Source organism: Juglans regia, chromosome 12, assembly GCF_001411555.2.
Source record: "Juglans regia cultivar Chandler chromosome 12, Walnut 2.0, whole genome shotgun sequence".
In the NCBI taxonomy this organism is placed as follows: domain Eukaryota; kingdom Viridiplantae; phylum Streptophyta; class Magnoliopsida; order Fagales; family Juglandaceae; genus Juglans; species Juglans regia.
Window position 1 is genome coordinate 3,440,293 of NC_049912.1, and position 23,093 is coordinate 3,463,385.

General features: G+C 39.0%; 1 protein-coding gene across 1 annotated transcript in view; it reads left to right on the forward strand.

The window, feature by feature from the left end:
• Positions 1–23,093, forward strand: part of LOC108998267 (ribulose bisphosphate carboxylase/oxygenase activase, chloroplastic) — a 41,933-nt gene that overhangs the window by 4,301 nt on the left and 14,539 nt on the right. The window contains exons 4-9 of the mRNA XM_018974770.2: positions 12,624–12,686; positions 13,095–13,208; positions 14,009–14,070; positions 20,601–20,655; positions 21,012–21,213; positions 22,768–22,874. Coding sequence (XP_018830315.1) covers positions 12,624–12,686; positions 13,095–13,208; positions 14,009–14,070; positions 20,601–20,655; positions 21,012–21,213; positions 22,768–22,874 — 603 coding nt within the window. The remainder of the gene's footprint in view (positions 1–12,623; positions 12,687–13,094; positions 13,209–14,008; positions 14,071–20,600; positions 20,656–21,011; positions 21,214–22,767; positions 22,875–23,093) is intronic.

Sequence of the window (23,093 nt, forward strand, 5' to 3'; positions counted from 1 at the left end):
TACTAAACGCCAACTCAAAGACAACCATAGTGATAGGAATGACTAGCACATCCTGAGCTATTAGGGAAAGGACTGGAAACTTGGTGGAGCTAACCTTCTACTAAGTTAATATATGAAATGCATCACTAGGTGCCTCGACTTCTTCCATAAAATAATGCTCAGCCTCAGACCTACACTGCATAATATTCCTTGATGCATGGATTTGATGATACCTTCACATCAAAACAGATGAACTCTGTGCATGTGTCATCTAAGGAAGATGTCGAGCTGGTCGGGCCTGAAGAGCTACCACCTTCGGTTGAAGACTGACCACTGCTGTTGTAATGGCTATATAAGTCATCAATATCACTTTTTAGCTCTCTAATAAACTCATCAGATTTCTCATCCTCATGGAAGTCCCTAATCTAAAATTCTACAATATTCAACTTATCTTGGGGGTCAAGGATCGTAGCTACAAATAATATATTTATCTTCTCAACATCCCCCAATATCTATTATATTTGGATTTTATCTTTATAGTCATAGCATTTAACAATCCCACAATATTGGCACAACTTTTTTGCAAGTGATCATAAAGTCCTGAGAGCTCGTCAAAATACATGTTCGCAGTAGTATATTTGGAACTAGATTTCCGCAGAGTTATGTCATAAAATAACTTAAAAAATTGAACAAAATATCTCACATTGGCCCAATCAACTGTGTCCGGGGCACTGAGCCCCCTTCTCCCCCTACTGACTCCAGCAAAGCATACTTCAGGCCCCCATTCTCGACCTCTATTCGCTCGAACGCTCTTTGGTACTTGCGCGCCATATCCAACGTCATATATATAGAGTTCCATTGAGTTGGAACGTCTAAGCTCAGCATACTAGAAGATAAGATTTCAAGCTGTTTGACTATTGCCTTAGGCTACGTTTGGGTAGCGAGGTGATTTCAGATAATTTGTAAATAGTAGTGAAAAAATTGTGAAAAAGTAATGATAAAATTTGAATAGTAGTGAATAGTAGTGAAAAGTAAAGATAAAATATTAAATAGTAGTGAATAAGGAGTGGTCTTACAGCGTTAAACTTGCCAAGCCTATGGGGGGAAACCTTCATATATCTCACAAGGTTACAGACTTTGGTAATGGAATCATCAACCTCCTTCAACTCCTCAGCAATTATGATATTGATGATATGAGCACAACATTGAACATGGATAAACTCGTGCTCACGAATGATATCCTCTTTTATCGTCGTATTCCGCCCGAACCAATCAATTTTAGCGTCATTGGCACTGGCATTGTCAAGTATGATACAAAACACTTTTATAATTCCCCAATCTTTTATACAGTCATTCATCTCTGCGCAAATGGATGAACTCTTATGTCAACAATTTCTTTGAAGCCAATAATCCGCTTGTATCTACTCCATGTCAATAAAGTGGGTTGTGATACACGTAGTTGACATTCTATATAGACGTCCATGTATTAGTAGTAAAAGACACTCTCTGGCCAGTGGTAATAAATGTCAAATTGGTCTGAATGCCCTTTTCATAGGGTTTCCTTTCATTATATAGAAGAGGTTTACATAGATCATGCCAGATTTCCAGCGCCTAAATGCTATACAAGGTAAGTATTTCCAACTTATTTACAACCTAATTATCTGCTATATACAATCTAGGTATCAAGGAAATCATTCCTAAAATATGACAAATCAATCTCTAAATTATCTCCGTAACATCCCCCCTCAAATTGATGCTGGTGAATCAAGAAGCATCAATTTGTCAACCAAGAACTGATGTCGGTGCCGAGAAAGAGCTTTAGTGAATATGTCCGCAGTTTGATGTTCGGTAGAAATGTGAGGAAGAGTAATCACATGTCTATCAAAGGATTCACGTATGGAATGACAATCGACTTCAATATGTTTCGTACGCTCATGGAAGACAGGATTAGCGGCGATCTGAGTAGCACTGGTATTATCAGCATGAAGAGGAGTGGAATGAAGCTGAGGAAAACTAAGTTCACCCAATAACCCACGAAGCCATGTGATCTCAGAGCATGCGGAAGACATAGCGCGATACTCAGACTCAGTGGAAGACTTAGAAACTCTGTCTTGCTTCTTACTTTTCCAAGAAATGAGTGCATTGCCTAAAAACATGCACCAGCCAGTAACAGAGCGACGAGTATCAGCACATCCAGCCCAATCGGCGTCACTATACCCCACTAATTGTAAGGAAGATTCCTTAGGAAAGAACAACCCACGTGTAGAGGTCCCCTTCAGATAGCGGACAATGCGGCGGACAGCGGCTAAGTGAAGGTGTCGGGGGGCTGCATAAATTGACTGACTTGCTGCACAGCAAAAGAAATGTCAGGACGAGTAATCGTCAAGTAGTTCAAACTTCCAACGAGTTGTCGATACAAGGATGGATCTGATAGAAGCTCGCCGTCCTCCTGACGAAGCTTAAGATTTACCTCCAAGGGAGTAAGAACATAATTACCAGATTGGAGACCAGCCAATGAAATCACTTCCTGCGTGTATTTGTGCTAGTGTAACAATGTACCAGTCGAAGTAATCTGCACCTCAAGGCCAAGAAAGTACTGCAAAGGACCAAGATCTTTCATGTGAAAAGAGTCATTGAGATGCTGTTGTAATTGCTTAATTAACTCAATATCAAAGCCAGTAATCACGATGTCGTCAACATATACCAGAAGCAATACAATTCCTGCAGAAGTCTTGCGAAGAAACAGAGAGGAATCAAACTAACTCTGAGTAAAGTGAAAAGCAAGCAGAGTAGAACGAAATTTATCAAACCATGCACCCGGAGCTTGTTTCAGTCCATACAAAGATCGGCGTAGCCGACAAACCTCTGAAGAAGGTGTAGCAAACATGCCGGGAGGTGGAGACATATAGATTTCTTCCTTCAAATCTCCGTGTAGGAAAGCATTCTTCACGTCCATCTGCCGGAGAGACCACCCCTGCGACGCAGCAAGTGCCAAGATAGTCCGTACAGTTGTCATTTTGGCAACAGGTGCAAATGTCTCTTCATAATCAATACCATACTCCTGCCGGTTCTCAAGAGCCACGAGACGGGCCTTATATCTGTCCAGTGAGCCATCAGATCGAAACTTAACTGAGTACACCCATTTACAACCAATAGGTTTGACACCAGAGGGACAAGTCACAAGATCCCAAGTGTGATTGTCTTGAAGAGCTCGGATTTCTTCTTGCATGGCCTGCTGCCAACATGCTTGGGTGGCTGCCTGAGTATAAGAGTGAGGAACAGAAACAGTGTCGAGAGTGGCAGTAAGTGAGGTATGAGAAAAATCATACCTATCTGGTGGATGTGTAACCCGGGTGGAGCGTCGAGGTATAGAAACCGCAGAATCAGATGACGGATCAGTGTCTGGAAGATGCGTTAAAGGAGGACGTCTATGATACACTACACCTGGTTTAAATCGCTCAATAGAAGAAGGCACATCATCAAAAGCAGGTAGAAGAGTAATAGGAGGAATCAGAAATAACCTGAGACTGAAAGAAATATTATGTGATTCCGAGAGATCCGAAATTTGTCTGCATGAGTATCATAACAGACAAATCCTTTCTGAGTAGGGCTATATCCCATAAAAGCACACGTGACAGACTGGGCAGCAAGCTTGTGACGATCAACAGGTGGCAGATGAACAAAACAAACACACCCAAAAGTATGAAAGGATTGATACTCAGGAGATATGCCAAATAATCGAAAATAGAGAGAATCATAATTTAGAGTGGCAGTAGGCAGATGATTGATCCAATAAATAGCAGTAGATAAAGCTTCTACCCAGAACTTAGAAGGTACAGAAGAATCAATCAACAAAGTACGAACAACATCTAAGAGATGACGATTCTTAGGCTCAGCGACTCCATTTTGTTGAGGGGTATAAGGACAAGAGCGTTGAGAAATAATCCCTTTTTGCTGAAGATAAATCTGAAAGGAATGAGACATGTATTCCCCCCCTGAGTCGGAGCGTAAGATTTTGATACAAGTGCTGAACTATGTCTCAACAAGCGCAACAAATTTTTAAAAAACAGAGAACACGTCAGCTTTAGAACGAAGAAAATAGATACAAGTAAATCGACTATAATCATCGATAAACGTCACAAAATAACGATACTAACCATGAGAAATAACAGGACTGACACCCCAAACATCAGTATGTACAATCTCAAAGCAATTAGAAGCACGACTACCATGCGCAGGAAAGGGTAAAGTTTTACTTTTACCAAGACGACAAGTAGCACAATTAAAAGATACAGAAGAAGAAGAAAATGAATTTTTATTGTCCAAAAAACCATGTTTCAAAAGATGAGTCAAGACAATAGAATTAGGATGACCTAATTTCTTATGCCAAACTTCATTATTATTGGCAGTAGCCGTACAAGCAAAGGAAACAACATTAGGAATAGAAAACTGTAAAGGAAATAGACGTCCCACTTTAGGCCCTTTCGCGATCACCATCCCTGACACCTGATCCTGCACAAGACAACCACCACGAGAAAAATGAACATCACAGTTATTATCCACCAATTGTCCAACAGAAATCAAATTGGTAGATAATCCAGGAGAGACAAAAACATTCCGAAATGAGGAGCCCAAAGTACCAACAGCAGTAATAGGAAGTGTACTGCCATCAGCAATCTGAATAGTTTGCGTGCCTCCATATTTACGAACACCATGGAGACCCGTCGTACTACCAGTCATATGATTAGAGGCACCCGAATCAACAATCCAAGAAGAAGTGGAATTAGGATCCGTACCTTGCAGGCCTAAAGCCGTAAAAGCAGACAGAATCATCTGTTGGATCATAGCAGGTGTGAGAACAGATGAATCAGAGCTTACAGTGGGGGATGCAGAAGAAGATGAGGACTGAACAGCAGCTTGAAAGGCGTGGGATTGGCGATTCTGAGGCCGCACCCGACAGTCTTTGATGATATGACCCTCTTTCTTGCAGTAGTTACAAACTTTCTTCGGGCAGTTGCGAGCAATATGACCAAACTCCTTGCAGCTGAAACACTGCAACTTATTCTTCCCTCTCCCTTGTGCTGCATAGGCTACATTCACAGCCTCAGAAAAGACCTTCTCAGAAGTCATACCCATCTGAGTGGATAACCGTTGTTCTTCACGCAATAAATCTCCCAAGCAAATATCCAAAGACAGAACCGGATTACGGTTCAATAAACTGGCTCGAACAGGCTCAAATTCAGGTCGAAGCTTCATCAAAAACTGATCACGTTGACTTTCAGCATGAAGCACTTGAAGAGCCGCGAGAGCCGCGGTGGGAACCTTAGCATGAGCAATAGCAGAATATTCGCTCCAAAGGTTAATAAAACCAGAATAAAATTGCTCAATAGTCAAATTACCTTGAGTGTAATTGCTAATTTCCAACTCCAATTGGAATTTTCGAGCACTGTGGTCTTGATGATAAATGCGATGTAAGTAATCTCACTTAGCTTGAGCCGTAGTAAAACATCGAAGATTGGTGACAAGATGGGGCTCAATCATTCCCAATAGCCAAGAAATCACCTTAGCATCCTTAACCTCCCATTGGGCAAATTCTTTTTCATCAATAGGAACTCGAATAGAACTATCAAGATGATTTGATAATTCTTTTCCTTTTAAGAACATTTTAAATTGAAATGCCCAAGTAGGAAAATTTTTGCCAGTAAATCGAACAATAGTGTTGTCAAGAGACATGATGAAAATCACTTAAAAATAGCAATAGATCTACCAGAAAATTTCAGATAGTCACGGCAAGAAACAGCAGAATAATCGGCAAGCCCAAACAGAGAAAGTCCAAAAATGAAAACCCACGAGAGATACCTGCCTCAGAACTGAGAGATGCTCCAGAAGGAAGCCCAAGAGAAATTAATCAACGAACCCAAACAACATGGCAAGACTTACGGCCGATACTTGCCCACGAGAAGGTGTCGTCGTCAGCCACACCAGGAGGAATCGAAGCTGCCGGCCACCACAGAAACTGCCGACCACCACTAAGCCACCCACAGAAACGGTCGATCACCACAGAAAGTGCTGACTATCACAGAGATAGCCCTTGCAACTCCCAGAGAACGCCGACAACCACCAAGGTGATGAGCTCACAAGTCGGAACCCTACAGACGTGCGAGAAAACACTCAGGGAACCCACAATCTCAGAACCTCACCAACGTGCGAGAACAGAAAAAAAAAATTCCTATTGCCGCAACTCAGAAAAAAAACTCTCGTAGATTAAGACCACAAAGAAACGATAATCAGAGTAGGGGCTCTGGTACAATGTCAAATTGGTCTGAATGCCCTTTTCATAGGGTTTCCTTTCATTATATAGAAGAGGTTTACATAGATCATGCCAGATTTCCAGCACCTAAATGCTATACAAGGTAAGTATTTCCAACTTATTTACAACCTAATTATCTGCTATATACAATCTAGATATCAAGGAAATCATTCCTAAAATATGACAAATCAATCTCTAAATTATCTCCGTAACAATAAACATCTCTTTCATATCCGCTTTCTCCTTGGTATGCCTCTTCAAACAATCTCGCATTACCGTATACCTTGAAGGCATGTGAAATCATGGCTCAAGAGTGTACAAATTTATGGAAGCATTTTTTGTCAACTGTGGTAAAAGGCATCTCAACACAAATGATCATCTCCGCAAGCAAATCCCTCAACATCTTCTCACTGTATTGAGGGATTGACAGTTTCTTAATCTACTTACCATTAGTGGTCATAGAAGTTTCATAACTGAGCTTGGTTTGATTAGTGACCACCACCCCTTGTGTATCTTATACCGCTGTCAATCACTAAGATGTGCTATTAATACAGAGGTGTCTTGCTTCTTCGAATGACAACCTCAAAGTTGTCCACGCTGTTGGCATTTTGCCTGCTGGTTCTCATGATCACTGAGAATTTTGGTAAAATGTTTCAATGTCCACGACCTTTATTTACTAGGTCGTGGTGGTCGATCGATATCAATATGCATCTCATCCCCATTAAACATATCCTCATCTTCTACATCTATTGAAACTCGATTATTTGCACAGGAAGTAGTTGTTCTAGATGTGGGTCTAGGGGTGGAATTACTTGTTGGTGTAGGAATTGTGGCATCCCCTTGTGGATGATCATCCCCAGTAGGTGTAGCATCCATATCTAGATCAACTTTGCTGAAAAAATAAAGTAGAAGCAAACGAATTAGAAGAAAAACAACATGCACTGTAGTTTGGAAATTTGACTATTCAATTAGGTCCAGCAGTGCAACAATCAAAGTAGACTTCAGACCCTAAACTACTTAACTCAAAAGGCATCTTATAAGAAAGAATTACCAAGTTTCTTGATTCTTTGAATGGAGAGATTCACTTGACACAATAACTTTAACCACTCTAACATTGTATTCCAAAGGAAAGGCTAGCAAACTTCTATTAGATCTATTGAAAAAACAGTAAGATGTCTAATATATTAGATGCTGTGAGAATATGAGTTAACCATACTAGGTTTACACGTGTGTGTGTATGTGTGCGCGCGCGCGTGCTTGGATCAGACGAAAAACTACTTGACAATTTTGTTGTGTATATTATATTCGAAGCCTACCTAAATCCATCCCTTGTTTCTATTAATATGAGTCAATATAAGCATTGTTTCATTAAATCATTTGAAATAAAGCTAACTATTTACATAAGCAATTCGTAAGAAAGATCAGGACCAAATATTACAAAAGAGGCCACTTTGTAATCTTCTTTCGAAACTCCACTACAGCTCAATCAAAGCAATAAGAAGATTAAAACCAACAATGTAGGACTAAAAATAGGCATTCTGGAAAGTGAAAAAATGATATTGATCAACTGAATGAAATTCTTGACCAATGTTCAAGTCTGGACCACCCTTGGTCATCCTCCACATCGGCTTAAAGAAAAACAATGTAGAGTACTACGGCCATCATGGTCTTGGGAGTTGACATATCCAATCATATCGGGTTTAGCAACTAGTAGTAGTACAAACCAAACTCTCAAGGAAAACAAAATTGATTATCGATTCAAGGAATACCAGAAACCAAAATTCTAATATTATAAATATGCAAAGAAAGAAGAAACACTTCATATAGTCTCCAAAATTGGCCCAACAAAAACAATTTTATAAATCATTGAAAAGAAATATGCACCAGTACCTAAACAGGAACTCTAGGTGATACAACTTCAGGATAACATTACGTTCACGTCTAATGAGCAATCAAATTGAAACAAAGAATTAAGGAACAAAAGGCCACAGAAAAAGGTCAATAAAATCACAAGTATCATTAAATTAGGTATACAATGAAGTCATGGTAACAAAATTCCCAAAATTTAGGAACCCTAAATTTCAAATTCATCACAAATTAAGCACCAAATACCAATTGTGAATCAAACAAATGGAGGTGGTAATATACTTAATGGCATTGCGAAGGCTGATGGGGAGTAGCTACGGTGGGGTTGGGCTCGCGACAATGCCAAATGGCGCGTAACGGCATACGGGAAGAGATAAACAGAGAGAGAATAGAGAAGGCTCGCAAAAGAGTGAGGGGGAGAAGGGGGATCCTGCGTTTTGGACCCCTGTGTGAAGAAAACAATGTCGTTCCACTTGAAATGGAACAACATTGTTTAGTTAGGTTTCAAAAGAAAAATTCAGATGTAAAACGGAGTGGGGTCCAAAATGCAGGACCTCCCTTCTCCCCCTCACTCTCTCGCGAGCTTCTCCTTACATATGATTTTTTTTTTTTTAAAAGTTGGAGTTCGGAGCTCACTTGGGCTCTGGACTCTGGACATAAAATTTTGGAGGTACTCCGATTTTGACTACTCTGACTCCAACGGAGTCGGAACCAGAATGGAGGTCGGCCGGAGTTGGAGCCGACAGAGGATTTGCATAGCCCTAATCAAGACCATTAAAATCTATAGCTTTGGCCCATAGAAATAAAGTTCTAACAAAAAGTAATCTAAGCTCCTCTAATGAGCTCTCCTTGTCTTCAAACGTCCGGTCATTACGCTCTTGCCATAAACACTAGATAATATAAATAGAAACCATCTTCCACACAACTGTGAATTGTGGAATACCGCCTAGATTTGTCCAATTGGCCAAAAGCTAAACCACTGCGGTAGGCATAACCCAGGCTAGCTCTAACCTGTTGAATTCATCTTCCCATAATGCTCTAGCAACCTCACAATGCAGTAAAAGATGATCTACAGTTTCACCACTTTTTTTTGCATATACAACACTAGTCAACTATAATCAGCCTGTGTTTACGCAAGTTATCCATTGTCAAAATCTTATCCAGAGAAAGTCCACGCAAAAAATGTCACCGTGGGAGGCGCCTTATTTCTCCAAATCCTTCTCCATGGAAAGTGATTGTTCTGCGATTGTGTGAGAGACTTATAGAAAGAGCGAACCGAGAATGTATCTTTTTTCTGAGGTTACCTACCACAACGTGTCAGATCCTTGAGTGCTCGGTCTCATAGAGTAGAAGAGTCTTAAGGCCACAATGTGTAGAGTATATTTTTGGTTGGAAAATTTATCTCAATTCATCTCAAACCAATCATTGATGAGACCCAATACTTTTTCAACTTCCCATAAAAAATTTAAACTCATCTCAACCTACTTCATACATTCAAACACAAATCTTATCATTTTTACATTCAATACATCTCAATGAGACTCACAAAACACAACTATTCACATATCAACTCAGATCATTCGAGATTACATTAACATCCAAACGCAGCCTAAATAAATATGAAAAGCTGCCAACTTTCCAATCTTGGGCCACCCTAGTGAAATTCACATTCCATTGGACTAGGTCACTAGATATCTCCATGAAGTTAGCCACTGAGCTTATTTCTCACAAGCAATCTTGAAAACTAAAGGGAATGAGTTCTTAAGAACATTATCTCCAAAACATAGGTTGTACTAGAATTTAATTCTAGAGCTATCTCCCAACACAAGTCTAGTGTGACGAGCAAAAACCCCCCACCCTCGTCTAATGTGTTTTCATACTCCCACTCCATAAACCCCACCCCACCCCACCCCACCCCACCCCACAAACCTCCATACTTGAAGTCAATCATCGACTTCCATAAAACTTCCAATTCCATATTATATAGCCAAAACCATTTCCCAAGTAGGGCCTGATTGAAAACCTTCAGATTTCTAATTCCCAACCCACTAGAAGAGATTGGGGATTATACCTTATCTCACTTAACCAGATGGAATTTGATTTCATCCCCCGTATCACTCCTAAGGAAATCGTGATGAAGTTTCTCAATACTAGTTGCCACACTTGCTGAAATTGGGAGTAAAAATAAAAAATAAGTTGGTAAATTTGACATAGTGCTCTTGATTAAGGTGTTTCTTCCACCTTTCGACAAATACAATCTCTTCCAATTTGCCAATTTACGTTCAATCTTCTCAATTATTGTATCCCAAATCGATTTAGCCCTTGAGGTGGCCCCCAAAGGAAGACCAAGGTAATTCATGGGAAGAGAGGAGACCTTACATCCAAGAGTGTTAGCCTATAGTCGGATGTGCAAACGTTATCAACTGGCACCAACTCTGATTTGGCGAAGTTCACTTTCAAATCGGATAAAGCTTCAAAACAGAGTAAAATTGCCCTCAATGCCCGGATTTGGTTTTGTTATGCCTAACAAAATATCACAGTATCATCAGTGAACAACAAGTGGGAAATGTTAAGAGTACCCCTATTGGTGTCATTAACTGAAAATCCAGCCACAAAGCCACTATTAACCAAGGCAGAGATCATGACAAAAAGGAGTGGGGACGAATGATCCCCCTGTCCTCAACCTCGAGAGCTGTTAAAAAAGCCAACTGGACTACCATTCACAAAAACTGAGAACTTCACCGTTGATATGCACCACCTGATCCACGAGCACCATCTCTCCCCAAATCCACACCTCCCAAGCAAGTAAAGTAGGAAATCCTAATTGATGTGATTGTAAGTCTTCTCTATATCCAACTTGCATAAGATACCCAGGTTGTTAGATTTTATTGTCTCTTGAATTGTCAGTTGTTATTTGTTGAAAGGACATGGTATAATGTGTCAGAATGTATTAGAATCAAAATGCTTTTTTAGCCAAGAGACTTCTATATAATGTTTTTGTTATTCATGATTTTTTAAAAATGAAACAAATAGACCTGAGTAACATGACCATATATGTTTAGCATTAAGTTCATAAGGATATAAACATTACAGGTATCCTTATGTCTAGATGTTTTGGACTTTCTTTCTTTATTTTTCCTCTCACATGCATTCATTCCAAGCTATTGAGTCCAAAGTTTTGAATTTCGTTCTGGTTGAGGTATTAGAATGGAATATTTCTGTACCAGTACGTTTCGGAATAGTTGCTACATATAACTCTAGAATGCTCAAGGGGAGGTTTGGATACGAAAAATCTTTTAACTTATCTTATCTAATCATTATAACTTTTCCAAATTCCTACACAAAATACAATAAACAATTCAGTTTTTTCAAATCTCAAAACAATAATATTAAAAAAAATAATTTTTTAATAATTTTTTATTCAATTTTCATCTCAATTCACTATCTAAACCCTCCTTTAGTCTAATATAAGTTTTCTTTAAAATGAGTGAATCCATTAGAAAAAGTGAAATAGTTATAAATATGTAACATTTATTTATATATACTCTCTCTTGGCCGTTTAATAGAGCATTTTATATGTGTTAGAGAGCGTATATGTAAGTTTGGTCATATTTAATTTTGTCTTTTTCTTTGTTCTAGTCTGACTAGTCTAGTCATGCTTTATGCTTTTTCTGAAACCCATCGACAAGATATTACGGGGGTAAAGCAAGAAAAGGACAATGATGATGATGGACAAATGTAAGAGAACAACGACGAAGACTTATCTCTGCAAGCAAATAAATGCAAACAATTTTGAGACTGGCTGGAACTTGACCGGAATACCAAAATGGAATTTAATTTGGGACGAAACACCCACCTAAGCCGTGCGGGTTACTCTTCCGGCATGGCAAATTTTGGTCGTTTTGGCAGGAATGGAAATAAAAATAGTGATTGAGTTACATCGAGTTCTCAAGTAAAAAACTTTAAGGCTGCGTTTAGTTGCAAGACTCAGCTGAGCTCAGTCTAATTTTAAGCTGAGTCTAATATCCAAACACTCAACTCTCAAATTACTAAACTCATCTCAATTCAAAACCTTCTTACATGTGAGACCCACAACCTTTTTCAACTTCTCATAAAAAGTATTAAACTCATCTTAACATCTACACACACTTTAAATTCAGTTTAGATGGGTCCCACATAACTCCCTCCACTATTCAACTCACTACTATTCATAAAGGACTAAGCTCAGCTCAGCTCAGCTCAACATCCAAACGCAGTCTAAGTTTTGGCTATTCTCAGTTACATTTGATGTTAACCTTTCAATTGTTTGTATTGATTTTTTCCTGCCTACTTATTATGTTTCTATGGTGGGCCTACAAAATTGTATAATTTTATTAGGAGTCTCTTATTCATTATGCACCTTCAATTTATAGTTAATTAGAAACATTGAAACTCTTGTTTTTCTGAATATGTTCTGCTGTTGGTGCAGTAACCCACATTGTAAAGAACTACATGGCTGATCTTCTCAATACAAAGGTTCCTTTGATCCTTGGTAAGTATTTAACTACGAAATTTGTTTATTTTTTTGTGGGTCCTATTGCAAGTGCATTTTCTATATCATTTTGATCTCCTTTAAAAAATGCAATGGCCAATAATTAGCCTCAATCATATTTATGTGAACTACTTTCAGTCTAATTATTACGCTATCATACATTTCTAATATTCAGTAGAATTCAAGGTATTTCTTAATGTTCTTCTGAATATCATAGTACCTTTCTGGTCAGGATATTTCTTAATGTTCTGAATAATTATGACAAGTGTAGTTCTATTCTACACACGATACATCTATGATATTCATTTGGGATTTGCTACGCACAAGAGAACAAAATTGGGAAGTTGCTTTTTTACGCTCATGTAGTTTTTATTTAACATTTTTTTTTTTTGCTGAAACGTGATGCAGGAATTTGGGGGGGAAAAGGACAAGGAAAATCTTTTCAAACTGAACTTATATTTCAAGCCATGGGAATTGAACCTGTCATTTTGTCTGCTGGAGAGCTGGAATCTGAAAGAGCTGGTATGATTGGTTTCTAGCATGCCTTGATGAATCATGAGCCATAACCAAAGTTGCCAAACGTTGGATGGGGTCGGGTGGGGTAGATTCTAGGTTTGATTCTTAAGAAACAAATACAGGTATAATTTGATGAAACTACTGTAGGGCAGGACCCTGTCAAGATTGATAGGGGTTCGTCCATCTTCCATCATGTAATAATCGATTCTTTTAAAAATTCAAACTTCTTAATGTATAAAGATGGTCCTAAGTTCGAGATAAGGGTGCAAAAATATAAAACTTAGTGCTTTCTTCCATGAAATAAAAGGCATATTTTTTTTTGTCTATACATTACCAATTGAGAACAAACAAAGATATAGCTCACTTGACTCTACCAACTCATGTCAAATGTAAAAGACTGTTGCCTTTATGTATCTCTGAGGAATTGGACAAATAAATAATCTTGAGGAGATATATAACGATGGATCATGTCCTATAATCTTGATAGGATGGTGTCTTATCATAGTTTATCATTTTATATGAATCAGAATATCTTATATGTTACATGCCCTTCTTTTGATTTTTTTTTTTTTTTTTTTGGGGGGGGGGAGAGTAAGTCTTATTTGCCACAGTCTATGGTCATCATGCTTATGTTTTTTTTTTCCTTTGAAAATTACATTTCTGTTGCAATTTCTTACAATTCTTCCTTTTGCATGTTACAAATATTGAGCTGTTCTTTTCTTTGAGATAATAACAGATATTTTTCATCATTTCGTTTAATTTCAATCATAAAATTTTGGTCTTTAAAATATAGTTTCAATTAACAGGGGAACCAGGAAAATTGATACGTGAGCGCTATAGAACAGCATCTCAAGTGGTCCAGAACCAAGTTAGAAGCTTTACCATTTTCACTGTTGATATATGTATGTCTAGGGTTATGAAGTTCAGTATTGTCTGATGTGATCTACTTTGCAATATTTTCTTTGTTGTTTACTTTTCTTGTGATATTCAAATGAGTCTACCTTGTTTATATGCTCTAATATTACTGGGTTTTGCTATGATAACCTGCAACTTATTATGTTTGTCAAGAATTATATAGTGGGAAAGGAGAGAGAGAGAAAAGACGAAAATTGAGTGGCTTACTAGTACTAGTTGCAACTCATCTTGATTGATAAAAAAGCTAGCATGACTCATCTCCGGTCTGAGTGAGAATCTTTCTCGTTGGAAATTCTTTTCTTGCTATTATTTCAATGGGTTTTTACGAAGAGTTTGTTGGTTGATTCTAAAGTAATTAATCTATCTAGAGAGGATGGTGGGTCCATTAGAATTTCGGAGAGGAGCAAGAAAGTTAGTAAGTTCATTTCTCTGAGTGGGGAGTTGGTGCAGTGGTTGATAGCGACGATAGAGGCTTGTACAGTTGATGGGAATAGCAAGGAGTTTTACAAAATAATCAGAGATAGCTCTCGAGCATTTGTGGCTCAGAGGTGTTCGAACTATTATGGTAGTTTGTGGTGGTTGTGGAATATGGAGGAGGGGGTAGAAGGGGCTTCATCATCATTCCAGAGGACGGAATTTTTCTAGTGCCTTGTGGGAATCCTACAACTCAGACTACTTTGTTCCTAGGTCGGAAAACATAGATAAGGCTGTGGCGTTTGGTAACCTTGTAGGTCGACAGAGGGAGATGGAAGAATCCATATTGGAGGGAGGTGACTGTCAGGGGCATGGAATCTTTCAAGTCTGTTCTGGTGCGTCCGACACGTGTTCCAGTAACTCAAAATCCTGTTGTTTGTCGTGGGACGGTTGGGCATAAAGTTGGGGGGGAGGCAGAGGGGAGTGTCGGCATGCATGTTGTTGTTAATGGTTTGCCGTGTGGGACGAATAGAGGCGAGGTGGTTCCCAAGGGTGGCATGCAGGGTGGAGAAGACGAAGAGTCGTTGGCGTCACTGTGGAGGGAATTAATGGAGTTAAACAATAAGATGAATATCGATGTGCTAAAGTTGGATAAGGAGCTAGGCTTGGATGGGGAGGTGGGCCGTGAGGTGGGGGGATTTAGTATGAAAGCCCAATCCTGTTCCAAGGTTGATGATAAGAAGGCCCCTGGGCTTTTACGTGTGGATGGCCCTAATAGAAAGGAGGTGGGCTCACTTAAAGGAAAGGAAAAGGTTGGGCTTGTTCTGAATAAGACCCAACCCAGTTCAGAATGGTGGGCTAAGTCGTCCGTGGGTCCGTTGGGCCATGGGACTCAAATGGTGTTGTCGGCACCAGCGTCACTTGAGCCTCTCCAAGTGGCAGATTTATTGCAGAATTCGTCGCCGGTGTCATCTGAGCCTCCACAAGTGGTAGATTTGCTATAGAACTCGTTGTCGGTGATGTCTGAGCCTCTCAAAGTAGCGGACCTACTGCAGAACTCTTCTTTGACATCAGCTGAGCCTCCACAAGTGGCGGATCTAATGCAGAACTCAGCATCGGTGTGGTTTGAGTTTCCCTAAGGGGTGGATCTGCGACGAGACACGTTGTCGGCTCCTTCTGAGCCTCTAATGAATGCTCTGACTACTGTAGAGCATGCTGGTTTTGCTATGAATTTTGAGACGTCAAGGCTGTTGTTGTTAATGTCTTATGGGGTGTTGCCGGTCCTTGTTCTGGTGCCAGTGTCTTCATAAAATATCTCGCCAGAGGTCTTTGGATATTTTTTTGGTGTACATTCATCTAATTTTGATTCTATTGGAATTCATTTTGATCTGCCATCACAGATGGGTGTTGGTGGGGATGGCGAGTTGTGTTGTAAGAGTAGGGAAGAAGGTCTTGAGCAGGGGGAGGTGTTAATGTCACAAGGAATGGTGGTACCGTGGTTCCAGGGGGGTTAGAGGAGATAAGGTGTTTGGAGGAGTTTCATATTATTGTTGGTAATGGGGATTGTCCAGAATGTCGGGATCAACAATGGAGGGAAGGCTTTGATCTGGTACCTTTACGCTCCTTGCCCCCTAATGCTAATTTGGGCCTTAAAAATCTTCATCATGGGTTATAAAAAAATTAAAAGAAATACAAGACCGTGTGGGTATTTCTTGTGAAGGTTTTGAAGAGCAATTTCGGGCTTTGCTTATTACTATTGAGTTGAACCGCTTTTCGGCTACAAAACGTGATAGGGAGTTAAGGAGATTAACATATTCTGTCAATTATGACTCAAAGGAAAGAAATGTTAGTCATGATAGATCCAAAGGTAAGGGGACCAATATGATTTTATGAAGCCAAAGATCCTATCTTGGAATGTTCAGGACTGAATGATCTTAACAAACGTTCTCATATCAAGAACTTGTTAAGAGTATGGAAGGCTGATATAGATTGTTTGCAGGAAACTAAGTTGTGTTGGGTGCACATAAGTCTTATCATTAGTTTGTGGGGTTGTTCTTATGTGGGGTGGGTGTAGATGACAATTTTCAATGGGCTTTTGCTGGTATTTACGACCTTACTGTGGACAATAGCAGAAGATTGTTGTGGGAAGAGCTTGTTGGTTTCATTAGTTGGTGGGATGTGCCATTTTGGCAACGAGGGAGTTCTTTGAATTCATTTTTGAGGTTGATTTACCTCTTGTGGGGGGTGCCTTTACGTGGTCCAATAATAGGATGTGGTCCCGTTTGGATAGGTTTTTGGTATCTCCTTTGTGGGAATCTCATTTCCCTAAGGTGTACTAGAAGCGTCTATCGAGAATTTGTTCGGACCATTTCCCTAGCCTTTTGGATTGTGGTGGTATTTATGGAAGTCGTAGATATTTTAAGTTTGAAAGCATGTGGTTGTTGGCTGATGGTTTCAAAGATATGGTGAAACAAGTAGCAAAAGATTGTTGTGGGAAGAGCTTGCTGGTTTCATTAGTTGGTGGGATGTGCCATTGTATGTTGGAGGGGATTTCAACGTCATTTGTTTTTCGAGTGATAGATCGTTGAATTCCAATTTTACCTTGGCAATGAGGGAGTTCTCTAAATTCATTTTTGAGGTTGATTTTGTCGATTTACCTCTTGTGGGGGGGTGCCTTTACGTGGTCCAATAATAGGACATGGTCCTGTTTGGATAGGTTTTTGGTATCTCCTTTGTGGGAATCTCATTTCCCTGAGGTGTACTAGAAACGTCTGTCAAGAATTTGTTTGGACCATTTCCCTATTCTTTTGGATTGTGGTGGTATTCATGGAAGTCGTAGATATTTTAAGTTTGAAAGCATGTGGCTGTTGGCTGATGATTTCAAAGATATGGTAACAACGGTGGACTTCCTATCAATTGCATGGTATCCTGAGTTTCAGATTGGTTGGTAAGTTAAAGGCTTTGAAAAAGGATTTGAAGGAGTGGAATGAACAGTCTTTGGGAATGTGGATAGACAAAAGGAGACTCTGGAGACCTTTATTGAGGAATTGCAGGGGCTGGAGAGTCGAGTAGAGGGTAGTATTCTTTTGAAGGATGAGATTTTGAGGAAAAGGTTTATCGAGTTTGAATTAGAGAATGTGATTTTGATGGAGGAGACTTCGTGGAGGTAGAAGTCAAGGGCCCTTTGGTTAAAAGAAGGGGATAAATGAACAAATTTTTTTCACATGGTGGCAATTTCTCATTAAAGAAACAATGCTTTTGAGTCGATTGAGGTTGATGGTGCTGTTTTTTGGGATCATTATGATATTAAGGATCATATTTGTAGTTTCTTTGAGAATCTTCTTACGGAGCAACATGATTGGAGGCCAAAACTGGATGGTTTAGAGTTTGATACTATTGACCCTATGAGTGCCCAATGGCTTAAGTGACCTTTTGATGAGAACGAAGTTCTTGCTGTGGTAAGAGGGGTGGTTAGAGACAAGGCTCTTGGTCCAAATGGTTTTACTATGGCTTTCTTTTAGGATTGTTGGGACATTGTGAGGGAGGATGTGATGGAAGTGTTTTATGAACTATTCTCTTTTGGTAAGTTTGAAAAGAACCAAAATGCTACTTTTATTGCTCTTATCCCAAAAAGGGCGGGACCTATCGATGTGAAGGACTTTTGCCCCATTAGTCTTGTTAATGTGGTCTATAAAATCATTTCTAAAGTGTTGGCCAATTGTTTGAGTAATGTAATGGAGATGATTATTTCAAAATCTCAGAATGCGTTTGTTAGGGGAAGGCAGAATTTGGATTCCGTATTAATTGCAAATGAAGTTCTGGATAGTAGAATAAAATCGGGTGAGTCGGGTATTTTATGTAAGCTTGACAAGAAGAAGGCTTGTGATCATGTCAATTGGAATTTTCTGTTTTATCTTATGGGGAAATGTTTTTTTTGGGGGGGGGGGGGGGGGTGTGGTTGGATCAAACATTGTGTTTTGACTGTTCGTTTCTCTGTTTTAGTGAATGGTTTTCCTGAGGGGTTTTTTAACAATTCCCATGGTTTGAGACAAGGGGACCTGTTCTCTCCTTTTCTTTTTGTCATCGTTATGGATGCTCTTAGTTGTGGTTGGCAGTGGTTTGTTGTCAGGTTTTATGGTTGGAGGGCATCAAGGGCTTGGTTATGGTTTCTCATCTCTTGTTTGCAGATGATACATTGCTGTTTTGTGATGTGAATCCAAGCCATGTGCAAACTTTGCGAGCGCTTTTCTTTGTTTCAAGGCTGTGTCAGGCCTTAAGGTTAATTTGAGAAAGTCTGAGATGGTACCAGTGGGCCAGGTGAGAAATATGAGTAGGCTGACAAGTATTTTGGATTCTCGAGTTTCTTCTTTGCCGATTAGTTACCTTGGGGGCTACGTTCAAGGCCAGTACAGTTTGGGATGGGGTGTTGGAGAAGGTAGAGAGAAGGTTGGTAGGTTAGAAGAGCTTGTATTTTTCAAAGGGGGAAAAATCACCCTTACTAAAAGTATGTTGTTTAACCTTCCTACTTATTTTCTGTCTTTATTTCCCATTCTGATTGGTGTGCAAATCGGTTGGAGAAGTTACTTCGAGACTTTTGTGGGGAGATATAGGGGAGGAAGCAAAATTTCATTTGGTTCGTTGGGATAAGATTTGTACTCCTTTGTCATGCGGTGGGTTGGGGTTTCGGAAGTTGAGTATTTTTAATAAAACTTTACTAGGAAAGTGGTTGTGGAGGTATCATCAAGAGTGATTCTTTGTGGAGAGTTGTGATTGATTCTAAATATGGGAGTGCTTGGGGGAAGAGAGAGAGGGGGGGGGGGGGTTTCTAAGGAGGCAAGAGGTACTTATGGTGTGAGGGTGTGGAAAAATATTAGAAGAGGTTGGGATGCTTTTGTTAAACATGTTATTTTTGTGGTTGGGGACAGTTCTAGAATTTGTTTTTAGCATGATCCATGGTGTGGTGGTAGGGCTCTGTGTTGTTTTCCCAGATCTTTTTCGCATTTCTCAGATTCCAGATGCTCCCGTGCCTCTTCTCATTGGAATGTTCTATTCTTTAGAGCTGTGAATGATTGGGAAATGGGGGCTGTTTCTGAATTGTTTGGTTTATTGTATGCTACTCAGATTGGGAGGGGTTTGAGAGATAAGATGGTCTTGATGCCTACCTACTGGTAACAAGAAGTTTTCAGTTCGTTCTTGGTATAAGACGCTGTCTAGGCCGAATGGGGTTCACTCTTTTCCTTGGAAGAGTAAGGTGCCTTCAAAGGTTGTGTGTTCTTTGGCTGGTCTCCTTCTATTTTGACTTTGGATAATCTCAGGAAGCATGGATTAATTGTATGGATTGGTGTTTCTTATGCAAGAAATCTGGTGAATCAGTGGATCATCTATTATTACATTGTGATGTGACCAGGTTGTTATCGTATGAAGTGTTCAATAGGCGTGGTTTGGCTTGGGTGATGCCTAGGAGGGTGGTGGACCTTTTTGCTTGCTGGAGAGGTTTAAGAGGTAATGTGCAAATTGCTGCTGTTTGGAATGTGATCCCCTTATGCCTTGTGTGGTGTATTTGGATTGAGAGGAATGGTTGATGCTTTGAAGATAAGGAATGCCCGTTTGATGAATTTAGATGTTTTTTCTTTAATTCCTTATTTCAGTGGGCCTCAGCTATTGTATTTAATGGAACTAGTGTCCATGATTTTCTCCTTTCTTTTTCTAGCTCCGGACTTGTAATAGGTTCAGTTTTTGTATGGTTCCTATGTACTTGGCTTTGCCTTGTTACTTTTCTCAATAAAATTGTATTCATAAAAAAAGAAAAAGAAAAGAAGAAGCTGGCATGCCTTCCATTTTCAATTACACTAATTGTTGTGCTTAATATCATAGTTACATTATTTGTTTTTTCTGTCTTGTTAAAAATACTACCAGTATTAGTTTCCACTTTTACTATGTTACAAAAAGTTGTTTTATAATCTCGTGCAATTATGATCCTCCTTTTTCATATTGATGCATCAATGGATATTCTTGTGGTCTGTTCCTATCTTCCCCCATTGAACATCATAATTTAGTTTCATTCTGCAGGGCAAGATGAGCTGCTTGATGATCAATGATATTGATGCTGGCATTGGTAGATTTGGTAACCTACTATTTAACTGAACTAGAAAATCAGAATTAAATCAAATAGAAGAAAAAGAAAAAGAAATGATAATTGCTATTGTATTTAATGGGGCTAGTTCTCATGTTTTTCTTGCATCGATCTCTGGCTTCTAACTTGTAACTTGGTGTTCTCTTTTTTATACTTCCTGTGTACATGGGCCACACCTATTTACTTGTTTCAATAAAATTTCATTCTACTTATATAATTTTTTTAACAAAAAAAGAAATGATAAACTGTAGTCTTTGTATCTTCTAGCTCCAGGCTTTTCTTGACATTTGCTGTTGGTATTGGAAAACTATTTCACTTAGTAAAAATATATTTCCATTCTGATCCAGGAAACACTCAAATGACTGTCAACAATCAAATTGTTGTTGGAACACTGATGAATCTGTCAGATAATCCTACAAAAGTGAGTATTGGACAAGATTGGCGTGACTCAGATGTCACAAATAGAATTCCCATCATTTTTACAGGGAATGACTTTTCAACTCTTTATGCTCCCTTGATTCGTGATGGGAGGATGGAAAAGTTTTACTGGTATTGTGGTTACCCTTCTTTTCCCTCTTAAAGAAGTATTTTCTTCTCATTTACTTGTTTTCCTTGAAGAATTGTGTTTTTCAAAAGACTAGGAACAAAACTAATCAACTACTACCATATCGACAATTCAAGAAAATCAAATTGGGAAGTAACTGGCAGATCAAACGTCTTTTTTTCTTCTTCTTTTTCTTTTACTGGATAGATATATAATTATTGGAGGGATCATTTATCAGAATAGATAGGATATCTTATACCAAATTGTCATATGAAAGTTGTGATGGAAGGCTTATGGCTGTTATTCAATAGATTTTTGTGGCCAAAGGTTAGAAAATTGGGGATATGTCATTTTGGGCTTCACCCTAACCGCAACTATTTGGGCATAATGGTTGTAATGCTTGATATGGTTGAAAGATTGAATGTTGAAGGCCAAAAGTGGCTGGAAAAAAAACTTTTGGTTTAGGATTTTCCATGGCAGCAAATATTTGAGGGAAACTATTGGGTTTCCTAATTAAAAAGTTAGTAAAAGTTAGAGAATTTATGGTATCAAATAGGACATCTAATCAGGCATGGGAAAGACTAGAGTTTGGAGATGGAACAAGGAAGAAAAATCAAGCCTTGGGCTGCTGCCCGGGCTGTGAACAGTTTCTAATGGCAAATCTTCTAGTTCCAAGAACCTGAAAACTTCTATGGTTTTCGGAACTTCCTTCTTATATTCTTGCCAAAAATTGCCCCTAGCAAATCTCTTAACCCTGCTGCGAAAGTTAACCATCCTTGAGCTTCTCTGCCCTTTAGATTTGCAGCAAAACCTCGCTGCTAACCTCAACCCAATTCAGACACCATCGGGTATCTTCCTTGCTCATTTCAATTATGATAAGCTCATAAAACTTTGTTCAGCTCTTGAAGTTTCGCACAAAAGATTAGTTCTCTTGGTCTACGAAAATATCTATGGACAATATAACAACTTATCAAAAAATCTATGGACAATATAACAAATCCTTCCCTATCACTATCGACCGCATGAAATCCTTCTTTCGATGATGCATAATTCATTCCCTTTACAACCCTCCTCCAAGATCACATCAGATGTCCTTGCTTCAATCGGTAGAATTTTCCTGCCTCCCATATCCTCAGCACCAATCATGTTAGCACAAACCTAGTAATATCTTTGACATTTGTTAAACCTTTCGTGGTGTGATTGTAAGGAAAATCTCAATGTGAAGCATAGGAACATTTCTTTTTGTCCTTTTTACTTTCTACCAACTTCACAATCCTTCTAACCCTAAATTTTAAAACTGTAGCCAACCTTTACCTACTACAAGGCCTTAACCTAGTTGAAAATCAAGAAAAGAATAGAACTTGCTGTGATGGAAAATCTTGTGACTTTTTCTAATCTCTCATACTTTCCCTACTTTTGGCAGCTAAAAGCTTTCTAGAAGCTTAACCAAAAGGCCCTATTTGCTGCTGTTTTACATGGCTGATGTTTTAAACTAACATCATCTTGGGAATAATGGCGCCATGTCTCCAAACCTCTCTGAAATATTCTTCATGAAACAGGCAACCTAACCGTGAAGATATTGTCAATATTGTGCATCAAATGTATAAGAAAGATGGAATTTCTAGGGATGATGTTATCAGAATAGTGGACAAATTTCCCAATCAAGGTAATTATTCTATCTGTCATGTCCTTTCAGAATAGTTCACCTTTTTGTAAATTTTATAGTTTATGGAAGTCATTGGAATTCACAAGTAACCCTGTAACAGTAACTCTAGTTGAAGCTTAATTATTCTAGTCTTTTGCTTTCCACATTTTACGTAGGTATTAAGGTTTCTATTTGTAACTCTTTGATTGTCTGAATTATATGGACATGATTGTATGTTCC